This window comes from Beta vulgaris, chromosome 3, assembly GCF_026745355.1.
Source record: "Beta vulgaris subsp. vulgaris cultivar EL10 chromosome 3, EL10.2, whole genome shotgun sequence".
Classification (NCBI taxonomy): domain Eukaryota; kingdom Viridiplantae; phylum Streptophyta; class Magnoliopsida; order Caryophyllales; family Amaranthaceae; genus Beta; species Beta vulgaris.
Window position 1 is genome coordinate 28118078 of NC_079204.1, and position 16170 is coordinate 28134247.

General features: G+C 34.1%; 1 protein-coding gene across 1 annotated transcript; it reads left to right on the top strand.

Moving 5' to 3' along the window:
- The first annotated feature begins 3722 nt into the window (after positions 1 to 3722).
- On the top strand, positions 3723 to 14879 carry LOC104884451 (vacuole membrane protein KMS1). The gene is made up of 8 exons (XM_010669099.4): positions 3723 to 4101; positions 5217 to 5428; positions 5711 to 5789; positions 6142 to 6441; positions 12604 to 12755; positions 13895 to 14011; positions 14115 to 14294; positions 14384 to 14879. Exons 1-8 carry the CDS (start codon positions 4020 to 4022, stop codon positions 14543 to 14545), a joined length of 1284 nt encoding a protein of 427 aa, XP_010667401.1. The 5' UTR covers positions 3723 to 4019; the 3' UTR covers positions 14546 to 14879.
- The last annotated feature ends 1291 nt before the right edge of the window (positions 14880 to 16170 follow it).

Genomic DNA, 16170 nt, shown 5'->3' on the forward strand with positions numbered 1-16170 from the left:
ATTCTATGTGTTGTGTTTTTTTTTTCAAATTGAAAATTGTAAAATACATGCCACAGTTATTCACCATGAATTTTGGGTTTGTTTTAAGGGAAAAGCTATATACAGCCCTAAAGGCAGTATATAAGAAGCTAAAAATGGAAATAAGTTGCATTAATTGATCATTTATTACATTGATTGATGCAAAAATTTTCCATAAATTCACAACTTATTTCCATTTTAAGTAGTGTATTTATGTCTTATATGCAACCCTAAGGGCTGCATATAGCATAACCCTTGTTTTAAAAGTTCAACTAGTTATTAGGTCTGGGTTATGTCCTGGGTAAGAAAAAAATTTCATTTATTAATATAATACTTTATGATAATAACACTAAATACAATTTAGCTTAGTGGTTAAAACTTTAGTATGTGTAAACTCAATCCATAAGCTACGACGACATCTTTATCTTGCTTCACTTCAGAATCCTGAGCTCACAACACCAAACCTGCAACAATATTTCACTCTGCCACCCACCAAGTGACAGGCCACAGAAATGACAACACATCAGCAAAGCTGAGTACACACTGTGTAATAGAAAATACAAGTTTGGTGTATTTTGAAAACTAACATATAGTTATAAACAGATAATCACATCAACTTCAGTTATTATATTTCACAAAATCAAATCGTTTGGCATGAACGCGAGTGGAGAGGGGTACCACGCAGTACCAGCTGTCTCCAAACTATTGAGGGTCGTCCCCAGCCTTTTATTGTTATGCTTGCAAGACTTACCCGGACATGTCCTATAACGCCAGGAATTCGCCCTCCTGGAAGGCAACAGCTAGGGACTCTACCCGCCCTAACTCGGGGTGCCTATTCATGCCTCACTTTCATATTTATAAAATAAGATATTTAATGATTCATACTTGAATCCTCAATACTCATAACATAACACCATATTCGACCTATCTGGTCTTAACTCATATCTGAATCATTTCCTCATTATCATACCAAATCATATTTTGAGAAATATAGTATTTTCGAACGATTTCGATAATTGAACAAAATGATACTTTTATAACAATCCAATAGCAATTCACAACTAACTCACAGAGATGTATCTATAATCATGGCCATTACCACAAACGATATATGATATCCAAAATTCAATATAACGCCCACGGGAGCATTTAAATATATTTTGCTGAACCCAAAGGTTACCTCAACTCTATAACAATTATACGAAACCTCCAAGCATCATAACTTGATTTCCCATATCATCTTGAATTATATACGTCTACATAGCCATTCTCCAACAACCATCTCACGATAACATCAATAATCAATAACCAAACTTAAACTAATTCCCAATTCACAAATTATCAACCTTTAACATTCTAATTTCCTTAATCCTTAATTAATATCTATAACTTCGATGATATTAGCTACATCGACTTGCATCCCAATTCATAATCATAATTCCAAATTATATAACTAAACAAACTAAACATAACTCACAACTGTACCTAAATCAAGCACCTAATTGTGCTACCAACAATTATATTGAGAATATAAAGCTAGCTCGACTCGTAAATAAACCTCAATAAACTGATTTCTATGTTGCACTCAAATCCTTAACCAATATATCAATTCCAACATTATAATCTCCTTCATAATTCCGAATGATACTCCATTCCAAAATCATCCTCCAATAATCACCTCATAACAATAACAATAATCAACAACCAATCTTAACTATTCTAATTATCTTCTTCTAACGCAACCATTATGCTAATAAAACTGAATCCGCAAATAGAAATTAATGAAGTCATTCCCATAACTCATAACTCGACTTCATACATATCAACTCCAACTACAATAATTATAACAGTTTCCCAATTCTAAGATTAGGACTTCCCTCCATCATCAACAACGACTATCCAATAAGAACGATACAACAACAACAACAATAGGCAACAGCTTCACAGCAACTCCACCACAACCACAATGACAGAACAACAATAACCCAACAACACTACTACAACAGAGCAACAACAACAATAGCAACTCCACAACAACTTCACCACAACCACCACAACAACTCCACAACAACAATAACATAACAACTCCACAACAACAATAACATAACAACTCGACCTTAATCATCATAATTACTCCACAAGTCCATGTACTAAACACATTCCATTAAGAATCATAATCGTAATGACTTAGTGTATAAGTGTTGTTTAGGTCAAATGAAACATCTCTAATGAACCTTAGCATGTTATACTCATGTAATATACTCAATATACACATAATAAAATACACATCATAAGTAAATTCATTTCATAAACATGCTTTACACTAGAAAGAAACAATCACCTAACTATAGGTATGGAAATCTCTAGGGTAAAACCAAACTAAGTGTGTACCTTAACTAAGGATGCTTAAAGCCACGAAATTCCTTAATCCACTTGGTTAACTACTCCTACAGCTTCCCCTGAATGTATAAAATGCTAAAGATTAGTTTCAACAAGCTTATAGATATGAAAAACTAAGCTTAAATACAAGAGGTGTAAACTGTTGAACTTACATCAACTTATGTGATCTTTCAGCAAGGTTTTCTATATGAGTTTAAGGTCTAAAGATTGGAACCAAAGCTTGAACTACTTTGTATGGATGTTTAGAAGAGTTATATGTAAGAAAAATGGGTGTCCAAGAGGAAGAAATAAGAGAAAAGAGACGAAAATCCAGAACAGGCTTTTATAGTCTGTTCTGGCGGTACCCCAGGGAGGGAAACCTCTTCTGGGCAAGGTCGGTTTCTTGGAGTTTTTGGGTGATTCTTGCTTGAGGTGTTAGCCTAAGGTGTTGGCTTTCATGCATAAAAATTTTGAGAGATCGACACTTAAGTAGCTGCTAAGCAGCTTTCTTTGAGGATAGGTCTGAGCTGTAATTTCAGCTGGCCAGGTTTTACTATGTAAGCAATTTACCTTATTAAGCCACGTAATTCTTGGGGATAAATGACCATTTTAACCTTAAGACATCCCAAGCATGTCATATATCAAGTTTGGTTAGGTTCTGAGCTCGGATTCAACCCCGAAAGGCTCTTTAACTGGAAGTTCATCGTACCCGATAAAACAATCTCCAAACGATTTTCATAATCTTAATGTTTAAGGCTCTCAAGGACTTTCTAACTTATCTATTGGTTTCCAAAGCCTTCTTAGCCAATAAGAATGATGGTTCTTATCCTCTTTGACCTTTCTTAACCACTAAGAATGATAGTACTTATCCACAAGCTTTCTTAACCACTAAGAATGATATACTTATCCACAACTTTCTTAACCACTAAGAATGATAGTACTTATCCACAAGCTTTCTTAACCATTAAGAATGATGATGCTTATCCACAAGCTTTCTTAACCACTAAGAATGATGGTCTTATCCACTTTTAGCTTTTAAATAAAGGTTCTTAAAAACAGGGCTATTACATACTACCACCCTTAAAATAAGTTTCGTCCTCGAAACTTAAAAACATAAACTCATAGATCAACCTTAAGTGTCCATATATCAAGCACTATAGCCTCCGATAGCCTCCGATTGTCTAATTTCATTTATTAAACCCTATACTATGCAATTTTTTAATTTTTTATTGTACATTGATCGTAAATTGTTACTTTTGAATAGAGTAGTTATTTTTTTAGGTTAAAATAGGGATTTCAATATTTTAGCTTCCTATAGAGATCTGTTTAGGGACAGCATTACTCATCAACAAATTTGTGCAGGGGCCAGGGAGGCTCTCTCACTCTTTACGCAAACTCGGTTCATAAACACATTAAAATAACCCAACAATTCCTCATAATCTTATGAATCATAGATTCATAGATCTGCTCATTTTTTGTTTTTTTGGATCAAATTTTACTTCTAACAAATTATTCTCTTGAAGACCAAAATTCATCATCTGGGTACTAATTTTTTTTGTACTCAAAAGGGATGTTTTAATTGTACAAAGTTTAAGTTTGAAGTAAAAAGGGCGCATTTCAAGATGGGGTCCAAGAAAAAACCGAGCAACTCGTCTAATTCTTCTGCTGCTTCATCTTCAAAGGACCCCAATTCATCGATTCCAAGTATGTATTTTACTTTTACATGTTTGTGTTTATTCATTTGTTATTAATTAAAATTTGGGTCCTTTCGTAGTTTTGTTAGATTGTTTATATAACTGCGTGTGTTAAATTAACTGTTAGTTTGACTCTGATCTGTTGTTTTTAGCTCAAAGTTTGTTTTCTTCAAGAAAAAGTATTGGACATGATAATTAGGTCTTTAAGTTTCGATTTTGTTAGAAGATTTATTCCATTGATGCTGGAGTTCGACTAATTTATTGGAATTTTGGATTTGGAATCGTGGGTTGGTCAAGCATTTTGTTACTAGTCATTTAGCCTTTTGACATTCAGCTCGTGTGGATTGGAGTTTTTTTTTTTTGTTTTTGTTTTAGGTGAACAGAATGCACCCTATTTATGTGTGAAAAATGAAGACGAGCATCGGTCATTATGCTTATTTTTTCTGGTTAGGTGAAGTGGTTGAGGAAAAATAAAAGAGAGAAATTTTATGAAAGCGAGCAATCGAGCATTAATTAGGTTTTTCTATGCATATCATGAAGATCTGAGTATCGGTGCTAAGAAGAAGGCACCTTATATATCTAACAAGCTTGTTAGATAAACAATTGGAAGCTTTACATATGATCTTTTCACTTGTAAACTCCTATACTCATCTGAAGTGAACTTATGTGAATATCTGATCCTACAAGACCTTATATCTACTTGACTTCAAATCTATATGCAACTTGGTAGCCGTTCATAGAATTTGTTTGGACATAATAGATGTGTTTTAATTTGTTTGAATAATGTGAAGCTTCATCTGTTATTCTAGTCATGGGAAGTCTTCACATTTTTTTTTCCCGATTTTTACGAGCTAAGTCAGTAGCAAGTCAGGAGAATAGTGATACATTCATCTCAGAGATGGGCAAACATCCCCTGGAGACACTATACTGGGAGCCTTAAAAGTTCACTTCTACCTTTTATTTTATTCTCGTGTGAGAAGGAGATATAACAAATCCTTTTATTGTTTTTTTTTTTTTCTAATTCTTTGGATGCTAGCTTGGCGTTTTCTTGAAAATGACATTTTGTGGCTCTGCTCTCCCAAAGAAAATTAAGGCATTTTCTTACACAAAGTATGCTACATGCAGGACTACGTGAGAAGCATCAACATGAGCTCGAAACTTTGACGTTGACTGCACAACCATTCAAAACATTGAAGTTTTTTGTTTTAGCTTTGTATGGTTATGTCAAGCAATCATTTGCATATCTCTTGGAGAAAGGTGGTTGGCTTTTAGTCTTTAGTACATTGGTGATATCCTGTGGGGTCCTCTCGGCAACTATTGAAGGTCCTCATGAAAAGGTACTTCATCTTCTTACTTCTATGATCATATTGGACATAGACATTATCGAGGTTTTCTTGGTTAGTTGTCTGTACTTAACGGGAAACAATTTCGAATTGGGTAAAGATGTTATCAGTGTTTTGTGGAATGCAATGAATCCACGTGTTCATGATTTCACGGCTAAGATCAAGATATATCAGTGTCTATTTGATAAATTTCCTGTACCGGGAGTTGTTTCAATTTAGGGAAACAAGGAGTCTAATCCAGTTTGATTTTTGTTCTGGTGTTTCTTTGTCTTGCAGCATGTCCAGGAGGTTCTCCGGTACATTCAGTTTGTTTTATGGTGGACTGCCCTTGGTGTTGCATCTTCTATCGGCCTTGGTATGTAAATACATTGATGAGAATAATTTTTGGCTGAGTTTGTTGTATGCATCACATGGTTGCAGACTAGCAGTTATGAAGAAATTAAATGTGGAATTCTCCGAGAGTGATATATCAAGCCGACTGATTATGCTTTCTTCTCCCTTTTTTGAAATTCTAAGTCTTTAGCTGATGATTTCCTGCATAATTGATTAGTTAGAGAAAGTTTAAATGTTATTATAGCTGGAAACATCTTTTTTTTTTAACTTGGAGCATCTGTTTAGTAATTGAATGAACTTGAATTTTTCAGTGATGCACATTATTTTCAGCCCAGTTACTGACATGCATCCCTTGCTCCTTGTGGATTAGTCAGGATCTGGCCTGCACACTTTTGTTCTTTATCTGGGGCCACATATTGCCCTCTTTACCATTAAAGCAATGCAATGTGGTCGAGTTGATTTAAAAAGTGCTCCATATGATACAATCCAATTGAAACGAGGTCCGTCATGGCTTGATAAGGACTGCTCTGAATTTGGACCTCCATTATTTAAGTCTGTTCATGGTTCAAGAGTGCCTCTTACCAGCATCTTGCCTCAAATCCAGTTCGAAGCTGTTCTATGGGGTGTTGGGACTGCATTAGGTGAACTTCCACCATATTTCATCTCAAGGGCAGGTATCTTCACATTATAACTCATAGGTGTAAGCTTTATCTCTCTTTAAGTGTTTATTACACTCTTTTGCTACATGATTGCTTGTTAAATATTTATAACGTACACTTAGATATGGATGTCTATAATGGTGTTCAAGCTATAAGATGTTAAACTGTTGTCAATGCTTATCACTTTGTTTTTCTGTTTGTGTTGGCAATTCAAATGCTTCCATGTCTTTCTGTTGGTACGGTGAAGGTGTTAACTTCCTACTTCGTGGAGTAAGATTTGCTGATCTCCAAGCTTGGCATATTCTCGATCTAGGATAAATTGCTTCTCATTACTAACATAAAATCACGACTGCTGGGATTTCGTGTTTAGGAACAAAGCAAGGATATAAGAACTTGGGGGTTGATACAAATTCTAAAAGAAATATGTAGATGAATGGTTCAGCATCTATTTTCAGTTCAGCATTCATAACACAACTCTGATTGTCGACTATGAACCGCTTTATAAAGATAATTTGGTCCTAACTACGTTATATATGTATTGAATATTGCAAAAGTAAAAAAAAGCCCATGAAACCATATATATGTAATTAACTTCCTTGTAAATTGAAAAACTTAAGTTTTTCTTACCACTTTATGGAATCTTGTCAAATGTTGCTTCGATTGCCACATGTGAAAATGTAATTGGCAGATCAAAATGTATATATATTAATACTCATCAAGCTAATGCTAATAATAGCATGTCCTATCTTTTAGTACACTTATATTTAAAAAAAGCTCTTCAAATTTTTATAACATCCATAATTAAGACTACTACATCATTAATTACTTCGGTTATATTCTTACACATTAACCTAAATTTCAAAAACAAGATTGTATTATATTCTTTGCGAGTCATTATATTCATATACTAGTTTTATATGCACGTGATGCGTGCGAGAGCGAATACAGAAAATTTAATTTGGTAAAGTGAAAGAACAATTGTTGTACAAATATTTGGTTCACTACATTTATTTTTAAATTTTTTGAAGAAAAACATAAATAGTTATAAAAGTTGTAATTGCAATTATTTTAAGCAAAAGTAACCGTTACTTCAGTCTACTTTATTTATTTTTTGAAATAACCCAAAAATTAGAGTTGTAATTGCTTTTTTAGTTGGGGGTACAATTGTAAAAGAGAGTGAATACCAAATCCTCATCTCTTCACTTACATAATAGAGATTTAACAATGATTAGTAGCCTTATTGGATTTTGTATATATACAGTGACCCATATTTTATAATTCATATATTTCTACCCGATTTTAGCTATATATTATAAGGATGAATAATTTTACTAATCATTATTGTATGGTTTATTATAGGAATTTGTTGTTTTTTATTCTATCTCCTTTAGGAGCTTTATTACGTTCCAACGACGAATAAGTTTACTAATTATTGTTTTGGTTTTGATAGGGATTTGGTCTTTTATTGTATCTCTGTTAGGAGCTTTATTCTTGTATATCTTTTATTATGTTTCTATCCAAATAAATGCAATTTCATAATGTTATGATATTATTTCACCTAGTATTTATTGTCTTTTTTGCATTTTATATCAAAACGATTATCTATTTTTGAGACATACGATCATGAAGTTTATAATAATAAATATTTTAAAATTCGTGTGATCCATTTATATGATGATTTTAGCATTTTCAAAATGTGTTTAGTTATATGCAAAACAATCACAAACACGATTCCTTAAAATTACAAAAACTCATGAATAATGAAGAACAATTCGGTTCATAAAATGCATAATCGACAAAAAAAAAAAAAACACATCTATCATAATATATAAAGACCATCAAACTGTAAATGACAATGGTAATATACTTACTATTAGCTACCTAAGAAAAGTACCTTAAAATGTCAATATCGCTGCTTAAACATAGATTGTCGAAGAAATAAAAATCTAGATTTCTTAACCCACATAATATGTCAATATCCTTACCAACAGAAACTGGTCGTAGTAGAAGACGAAATAAATAGTAATGAAACTAATATCATTGCACATCCTATATTTACCGTCCGGGTTCGTAATTTCAACTTATTTCATCAATCATTTTATTAGTATCATATTGTATAACATTATCATATTTTATTAACATCATATTGTATATTACCAACTTAGGCTATTCGTGATATTCATAGTGCAATCCTATAAGGCTATAATACCAAACTTTGTTGTCTCACTATATCTGGGGCTTCCCCATTATTTTTCTAAAAATAGCCTATACATTAATACTCGTCACAAATCCAATCTGCCCTCTGTCCGTTTGTCCATCCTTAGGCCTTAGCTTCCCACAACCACCATTAGCCATCACCAACTCATACCACCACCATAAAATCCCAATGCCCATATCTTCTTAATCCTTGCCGCCAACTTCGTCAGTGCCAGTTCCAGTGCTAGTGCCGCCACTTGCTCCTTCCTTTCATGGGGTTCTCGCAAGTTCAAATTCTTCTCCACTCGATAATTTAGACATTGTTTTGCTTTAGTAACTCGAAATCCCTAATTGCATTTTTCAACTCTTTTATTGAACAAATCGAAGGTGAGAATTACATTCGCAATGGTGTTCTTGAAATCTTTGATTTTGTTTGAACTTAGATTAAAAAGTTTTAATATGAGAATTGATATAAAATCATAATTATATGCTCACTCTCTTATTCAATGAAATATGAGGCGATGAGTTAGTTCCTCTAACTCTTTATTTTGAGTTTCATATTCACTAAATTATGTGATTACTCTCACTTGGACTGAATTACATTGTTAAAAGTAAATAAATTATATGGCTGGTAAACAACATTTATAAATATTACTTTTTGGTTTTGAGCTAACTCAAACAAACTATTTACAATTTAATATCACTAAACAAATACCTGATTTATGTGCTTTTTGTTGTTCTTGGTAAATGTCCCTCAAAATCCCTAACTTTTTCTTGGTTGTTTACCATGTTTGTCAATGTTGTCTTCTTTCTCCTTGTTTCCTTGATAATATTATACCAAACAAACAATGTCAAAGGAGAAAGAGTTACTTGTACCAAAAAAATTAAATCAATCAAATTACCTGATTAGTTTTGACAAAGAGTTTCTTAATCAATGCCTCTTATATGCATAGGTAAAAGAAGGAGCAAGAAAATTATGGAAGTGGAGGAATATTATGGATTAGAGAGGGGAAGAAGATATTGTTTCTATCGTGTTTTGTTGGTTTTTTTTTTGTTGTAAGGATAAAATTCTAAGATGTGCATTTAATTGTGGAAGAACCGTAGAGGGAAAATTGAAGATTTACAATTAATTAAAGGTTGGAAAGAGAAAGAGGATGAAGAAGAGTGTCGTGTTTTTCGCTGTCTTGTTCTTTTTGTTAATTTAGTAACTGCTAAGTAGTTGTTAAGGGTTTCGTTCGCCCTCTTATTTTATTTCACTTTCTATTTTAAATTTAATTTGTGGTGGATTTTGTAATTTTGTATTGTTTTGGGGGGTAAAATAGCTTTCTATTTTAAATTTAATTTGTGGTGGATTTTGTAATTTTGTATTGTTTTGGGGGGTAAAATAGGGGTTTTATATTTTGGTGTCCCTCTTAGTTGCCTTATATAATAGAGATATGTACTCTCTTGAAGCCGAGGGTTATAATGATGAATAATTCATATTACAAATTACTATGTAGAAAATTTTAAAGGAATTAAAGGTCGTTTCCTAAGCACACTCCAATCCCTATAACTCTTTTTTCCCCCACTTCTCTCTTGTATTTGATTTAAGACCTCACATTCACATTGGTAAATGATCCTTGGCATTGACTGGGCCAACAACTAGTTTTTTTAGAAAAAAGGATAGGACAGATAATTCTAAAATCATTGACGCATGTCTGATGGCAGGAATTATATTATAATTATAATACAATCATCATTACATGTTAGGATTAATCTTTAATAAATTATTTTCCCTTAACGAGAAATTGTTTTATAAATAAATAAAAATGCTCCAAGCAAGGACAAAATAACTTCTTAACAAGTAGTTAAAGAGAAAAAACAAAGAATTGGCTGTCTAATATGAGCTCATAAACCAACAGATCTTATAATAACCTCTTCCATTAGTTTTATGGGATTCTGTAAAAGATTGGCAGAGATAATTAGCTCCACACACGCAGAACCTTAGCATAGCCATATAGTACAGTAGTCCATCAGAAAGCTGACGCAGAGGTGCAGTCATAAATTGTTCAGATAAACACTTCTGCAAACCTAGAGAGCGAAAAGAAAATAGAGGTGGGTGGCAAAAACAACAGCAATAGCTGCAGCGACAGACCCTCTGGTCATCTCAATTGTTTGGCCTTGGATCTTCTTGAATCTTTAGCACGAAATACATGAAATAAACACAGGTTATGACGATGAATGAGAATACGGATCTTATTTCATCAAATTATCAATCTTCAAATGTCGAAGAACTGAATTGCAATCGAACTGAAAATACAAGTGAGGGAGAAGAAATCTGACAGATAGAATTTGACGGATATAAGCTTGGTAGAAGAAAATATGGTGTTGTGATGAAAGATATATCATAAAAAATGGGGAGGATTGAGGAAATTAGAGTGTAAATGAGAATTAGAGAGTGTAATCGAATTGAAAAAATGAAGAGGCGGGTAGGCTGTAGCTGCGAGGAGAGAGAGAAGCCTATTAAACTAATAATTGACCCTTTTCTAATTTTACCAAAGTTATTGGGTTGTCCAATTAAGCCCTACATCACCCTGTAACAAAAGCCCTATAAAAACCCCATCCTATAAAGTTGCTAAAAGGAGCTCCACAAAGGAAAGGATGCCCCACTAAAAAAATTGGTTGAGAAAGTGAGAAACAGCTTAAAGGAGGCTGATGAAAGATAGGAAAACAAAATTGATTCAGTAGCTATAGTTAAACCAATGACCTCAACAATGAACGAAACTCAGATGCCACCCAAATTGCCTCTTGAGGCAATTCGTAATATATGACACAAATTGCCTCTTGAGGAAATTCGTAATATATCACACTGATGTGTCTAGTCCAATTTGATTTTCAAGTTTGGGGGCTGTATTGCAAAAAAGTATGGGCTGCCAGCTTTGCTCCTGTCCATGGTGTAATTCATCTAAGCAGATTAGGGTAAAATCTCTATGACATAGGAACAATTGGTGAAGCTATGTGAATCAAATTACTAATGAGGCCAATGATTCAGGAATTCATTCGCACTTCACTGAGTCCTAAGCTTCAACTGTTTCTCTTCCCTTGAATGGTTAGCAAACCAGGTGGTAGTTGCATTGGTTTCAAAGTTCATCAATCATTATAGCATAACTTTTGATGTGTTATAAATTATAATGTATATGCTAGTTTTCTGAATTGTTACAGATATGCAGTAGTCTCTCTCTCCCCCTGTATTGGGTTTAACCGATTGGAATCTTACAATCATAAATCTTCTCTCATTACCCCGAACCATCTTTGGGGTTCCTTTGGGATTATTCTTGGTCGGTTTATCCTCTTGGTCACACTATCTTCTTCACGAACATGGAAGGGATGAAACCTCTTTGGGTTTTGGGCTGTGACCTAACTTTTTATTGTACCTATTTTTTTTTAAAAAAACAATATTGACATTATAGCTGGTTATTTTGGTTGCGCTCCAGAAAATTGTTGCTTATAACACATGGATATAAGACTGCCTTGCCAATTTGATGGGCCGTGTTTGACCCCTCATTTAGTTGTCTTCTTCGCGCTGTGTGGTGTATAAGACTGCCTTGCCAATTTGATGGGCCGTGTTCGACCCCTCATTTAGTTGTCTTCTTCGCGCTGTGTGGTGTTGCTGCTTATTTTAGAATTGTGGCACTCTAGACCTTATGTATTATTTAATTATTTGAATGTCTTACCCCCCCTTCTCTTTCTTTGACCGTGTTGTAAGGGTCAAAGTTTGCCGTTTGTCTGCTTCTTCTATCTCTGGCCTATCTATTTCTGCGCTGATACTCTCTCAACATCATCTATGCTTGGCTAAATCTGGATAACGTTGCACAAGTTCTTTCAGTTGGTTGATTTCTCCTGATTGATCTTGCCTGCTATTAGACTTCTACACTTGTTCAGACTATATGTGCCAGGAAGAACCGTGGTAAATGTCTTATACTTGCCCAAATCTTAATGCAGCAAGCTTATCGGGAAGCAACCCAATGGAAAAAATGGATGCATCTCCCCCTCAAGATAATGGAATAATTGGCAGGCACTTAAATCAAGTGAAACACTGGCTCTTGTCACATTCTCAGTACTTGAATGGCTGGACAATATTGCTGCTTGCTTCGGTTAGTTTGCTTGCTACTCCTTGTCTTGACATTGTCTAATTTCAGCATCTGTTCCCATATGAGCGTTTGAGCATCTAGAATAGACTTAAAACTGAATGACAAAATACTCCCAGTCATACAAACGGGTTAGATGGATTTAAATCAGGAGGGAAAATTCAACTAATCAACCCTTTAATGATGCGGGTTGGGTTGGTAGACCCATTTAATTATACGGGTTGGTTGGATTGACCATTTAATAAAAGAGGTTGAAAACTTTGACCAACCCATTATTATTGGGTTGGGTCCGAGTTGGGTCGATTTTTGCCAACTCTAGTTGGATCCAGTAGGACCTTTTTTTTTTCTTCTTTTTTCTTCCCTCTAACTAATTTTGTCTTAGATTTTCTCTGAAACTAATAGAAAGTTTTGTTTCACCGGAGTAACATTTAAAATTAAGTATTTATTTTGAATTGCTACTGAAAGAACTAGTAAAGAATTTACAGAAATAAAAACAAGTGATTTTGTCGAAAAGAGGCCTTCCATGCTTGTGGGTCCTTCAACTAGTCTTCACCTTGATCCTAGGAGGTTTTGTGCCTTGAAACGTGTTTATTCTTTCTAGAACTAAGTATATGAGGATGAGTGGAATGAAGGAAAGTCGAACATGCAACAGTTATTTGCTATATGATAGATTATGACAAGTCATGGTTTGTGGTGTGTTGCACTTCATTAGGTAGTAAAAAGAACGATCTACAGTTAGGAAAAGCCTGTAAAAATGACTAGTGTGGGTGGAGATAAAAGTGCTATCAAATTATAGCTATGGCAGATAGTTGGTTCCACCTTTCAGGACAGCATAAGGTAGAGTGCTATCCCTTGGTCATTGCTACAGGTAATATGTCAACTTTCCAAAAGCAGCCTGAACTAGATTCATGGTACACTTAGGTGATGTAAGAACTGTCCTCATCAAAGTACATGTTACTAAGAATCTTGATTCACAATATGCAAGTCCGTTGGTTTACCTCCAGAAAATTATAATTACGCTAGACTCATGTTCTTTAGGTGAAGAGAGGAGGTTCTTTATGCAAAGTAGTGTTCATCAATGCGGTATTAATCTATCGAGCAGCAAATGGCTTAGAAAAACTGACAAGCAACTGTTGTGCTTTCAGGTGCCAAATCCTCTGTTTGATCTGGCTGGTATAATGTGTGGGCAATTTGGGATACCTTTCTGGCAATTTTTCCTTGCAACGTTAGTTGGAAAGGCAGTTATAAAGACGCATATACAGGTTAGCTGGTGTTCTCCTGAATCCAGACATTATGAACTTGAGGTGTTCATGTTTTCCGTTATATTTGTATTGATTCTGTCTCCACCTTTCTTGAATGCTGCAGACTTTCTTTATCATCTCAGTTTGCAACAATCAGCTCTTAGATTGGGTGGAGAATGAATTTATATGGGTCCTTAGCCATATACCAGGAGTTGCCTCTGTAATGCCTACAGTGATTTCCAAATTACATGCTGTTAAAGACAAGTATCTTGTAACCGCTCCACCCGTGGTTACTAATGTCCAGGTAGATGGTTGCTTCCTTTGATAAGCAAAAGTTCCTCTGCAATATGAGCGACGAAACGTTATAAAGATTGATGGAATGCTGTGTTGCAGGTAAAGAAGTGGGGTCTTTCTTTTGCTTCAATCTGGAATACTGTTGTCTGGCTTGTCCTTCTGAACTTCTTCTTCAAGATTGTGAATGCAACTGCTCAGAGTTTTTTGAAGAAAGAGCAAGAAAAGGAACTAACGAAGAAGTCAAGAGTATCAAAACAGTGAAAGAGTAGACTTCTCAAAGAACCTGGATTAAGTGTTTTGCTATGTGTTCCTCCTCTTTCATTCTTTGTGACTAGATAAAGTTATAGGAGGCGTTGAATTCTTTTAACAATTGGACTTTTTACAGTTAGCCATCTCGCCACTTTAGATGCTTTGTAATTTGTATAGACATAGACAATAGGATTAATGGTGGCAAGGAGAAGCAAGGGTTGAATATATCTGATAGTGTTTGGTTTCTCAAGTTCAATTCGGTTGGCTTTGTAACTTTACTGTGGGTATTTGGGAAATGTCATAATTGTTTCTGAATGCAAGAGACAAAGAAGATACTCCCCTCTAATTTGATCTTTGGCTTCAGTCGGTTCAATCTTTAAGTATCTGGAAGGTGCCCTTTTAAGATGTACATACATATGGTACGCAATCAACTTGTTTAGCGTGCATTATATTAACACAATTTGAATACGTGAAGTAAATTATTGCATTGTAAAAGTGTTGAAAGCATGTTAAATAATAGTTCATTTCCCTAGTTTACCATGCTCCTAATATTGGAATAATGGATATAGTATTATTTGATGACTTTTTAAATATGATAATATTGGTACATTCATTTTTTATTAAAATGACTGTATTCAGATAATTTTCTGTGGCTTAAGTACGTTAGGAAACTTGCCTTGACTAATCCTCACTACATATGATTCTTTCCACCTCTCGAAGAAAACATGTGAAGACATTCAAGTGAATAACAATTCCTAACTATTTGGAGCAAAATTTGTTCATGATACAGAATTTGCATAAACTACATGGGAAAATAGGGTTTTTTTTTTATTGGGAAAAGTATTTATTGGTGTATTATCTCTTATCCGATCTATTAATAAGTCAATATTGTGGTAATTTTTTATTGACGTGTCTATCTATTTTAGGTCCAAGTTGTCATTGATTATATTAATAATCAACATAATTTCTTGTGAACATGAGTCACATGACTCAATTAGCTTATCTAGTTATGCCTATCACATTAGTAATTAAGAGTTTTTGTTAATGATTTGGATTTCCCTTTCTATCCACATAATTAATTGATTCATCATACTCTATCGTATATTAATAAGTTGATCAAGCATATTTTATTCTAAACACACACATACACATTTGGTGCACCTCAAAAACAAAAAACAAAAAACTTAAGGCAAAGGTATTATGGGAATTATTGAAAAATCCTTAAGCTATATAAAAAAAAGCAAGAAAAAGTCAAAGTTCATCAATTTGTAGTAACTTTCAATATTTTCATTTCACCCCTCTTTAGGATTTTAGTTTTTTTTTTTTCGTTCTCTATTCCAATGATGAAGAAACAAGCAAGGTGTATTTCAATATTAATAACTCTCGGGGACGATAGGACAAAAAAAAAATTTCTAAACTAAATTCAAGCTTGAACCAAGTTTTGAGTTTGAGCTTTAACTATGATTGAATTCAAGATTCAACCAAGTTCGAGTTCAAGTTCAACTTGGAGATCGATTTTGAGTTTGATGTTTTCGAGTTCGTGAGTTTTCGTGCTAGGTCGAGCTCAAGTAATGGTTTTCTAGTGAACTAGGGTTAGGGAAAAAATTAGTAATGGTTTTCTTGAGCAAAATCTACCA

Bases quoted from the DNA above. Each gene is read 5' to 3' on its own strand.
- LOC104884451 (XM_010669099.4), top strand. From the start codon at position 4,020: ATGGGGTCCAAGAAAAAACCGAGCAACTCGTCTAATTCTTCTGCTGCT. The intron at 6,442-12,603 runs GTATCTTCACAT...ATCTTAATGCAG, and splicing joins ATATTTCATCTCAAGGGCAG to CAAGCTTATCGGGAAGCAAC. The intron at 14,295-14,383 runs GTAGATGGTTGC...GCTGTGTTGCAG, and splicing joins CCGTGGTTACTAATGTCCAG to GTAAAGAAGTGGGGTCTTTC.